This window comes from Gossypium arboreum, chromosome 12, assembly GCF_025698485.1.
Source record: "Gossypium arboreum isolate Shixiya-1 chromosome 12, ASM2569848v2, whole genome shotgun sequence".
NCBI classification, from domain to species: Eukaryota; Viridiplantae; Streptophyta; class Magnoliopsida; order Malvales; family Malvaceae; genus Gossypium; species Gossypium arboreum.
This window is the reverse complement of record NC_069081.1, coordinates 80,463,049-80,464,601: the sequence shown is the minus strand read 5'-3', so window position 1 is coordinate 80,464,601 and position 1,553 is coordinate 80,463,049. Positions and strand designations below refer to the sequence as shown.

At 33.9% G+C, this 1,553-nt stretch overlaps 1 protein-coding gene across 1 annotated transcript; it reads right to left on the bottom strand.

The window, feature by feature from the left end:
- Window positions 1–408: 408 nt before the first annotated feature.
- On the bottom strand, window positions 409–1,250 carry LOC108478809 (protein DOWNSTREAM OF FLC-like). The gene is made up of 2 exons (XM_017781265.2): window positions 1,018–1,250; window positions 409–915 (listed from the first exon to the last, which is right to left on the bottom strand). The coding sequence occupies exons 1-2, from the start codon at window positions 1,163–1,165 to the stop codon at window positions 590–592; spliced, it is 474 nt and encodes a 157-aa protein (XP_017636754.1). The 5' UTR covers window positions 1,166–1,250; the 3' UTR covers window positions 409–589.
- Window positions 1,251–1,553: the final 303 nt, after the last annotated feature.

Below are 1,553 nucleotides of genomic sequence, written 5' to 3'. Positions count from 1 at the left end.
GCTATACCAATTACTGCAGTCACTACTATAGTGATTCAAATTCACAGCGGTTTTTCTTCTTATAGCGATGGCGGTAACGCTACTGCTAAATAATGACCGCTATATTGCTATTTTCATTACTTAAATCATTAACATATAGTTTTTATCCAATGATATCATTACCGATACAATAGTATTTTATGTTTATATACTATATATCTAAATAATTATACTTATTAAATATAAATATAAATATAAATTGATGTATTTATTTAAATATATATAATTAAATAAAAATAATTTTAACATATTATTAAATCATAATCAAAATTTTATATATATAATTGCATAATATCAAATTACATATTATATCAAATTAATATATAATTTTAATATTTATTCTTACAACCTTCCGATAAACAGAGGAAATAATCTAAAATAGTTTTTCTTTTTTTATTTATTTATTAATGAGCACAAGAGATTATATAAAACCGATCATCAAGAAAATGGCAGGTGAACATAGATCGATCAACAACATCATCATTATGAATTGCGTCCTAAAGTCAAGGAAAAATAAAAGAAGCTAAATCGTGAAGATCATGTAAATTATTTATTCATCATCCTGCAGCAACTTGAGGAGCAGTTCTTGGCAACCATCCGCTACCGTATCCTGGAGGAATCCCATTGCATTTGTATAGTGAAGGTTGGATATGGCACCATTGCTACGGGTCAGAATAGCTGTGGCCTTATTACGTCTAGGGTCCACAATGCTGCAGCTGGGAATGGGGCTGCTAACAAGTGTTGCGTAGCAAATTTGGTCTTCGTGGTCATCTTCAACCACAATGTTATATGTTCCAGTTTCGTCCGTCTCTGCCCCGATGCTGTATTTCAGCTTCAATGTAGACCTATCAAAGCACTTGATTTCGACCCTTGCACCTGAAAACAAAATAAAAAGACCCAAGAAAGCTATGATGTGAGACAAAGATTGAAGAAAAAAACATAATCGATGGTGAAAGATAATTAATTTAATGATGATACCTTGGATGTAAGTGCTTTTAGATGTTTCAAAACCAGCACGGCAGGCATCACAGTAAACGCAGCCAACGATTTGGAAAGCTTTATTGTTTGCATTAACAAGCACAGGGAGGACACAGATAGCAAGCAACAAGAACAACTTAGTTGCCATTGCTTTGATTTGAGAGATGAAAGAGGCGCTACGAAAATGGGTTACTCAGAGAAGGGGAACGAGAGTAATATCTTATAAGGGGTATATGCGCAGGCTTGTTCATGTGTAGAGAAAATATAGTAATAGTTTACTTCGGGAACTCTGAAGACGGTCACATGCTGAAACAATGTTGAATGATTCGGGTCTTGCGGCATTTTGTTCTCAAATTTTGCATTAATTGGAGGCGTCGGGATCAGATCCAAGTTCCCAAACCCTTCGTTTGCGCCATATGGATTCTGCAAAGAATATATTATCGCACTGCTTTTCACAACCAATTAATGTATGAAATTTAAGATCCCCGAAACATTTACCAGCAACAAATAGTGATTAATTACTAGAAACAGAAAGA

Excerpts from the sequence above, each read along its gene's own strand:
- LOC108478809 (XM_017781265.2), bottom strand. The coding sequence starts at position 1,165 with ATGGCAACTAAGTTGTTCTTGTTGCTTGCTATCTGTGTCCTCCCTGTG. Across the intron at positions 916-1,017 it reads TAAAAGCACTTACATCCAAG|GTGCAAGGGTCGAAATCAAG; the intron begins GTATCATCATTA and ends TTTTGTTTTCAG.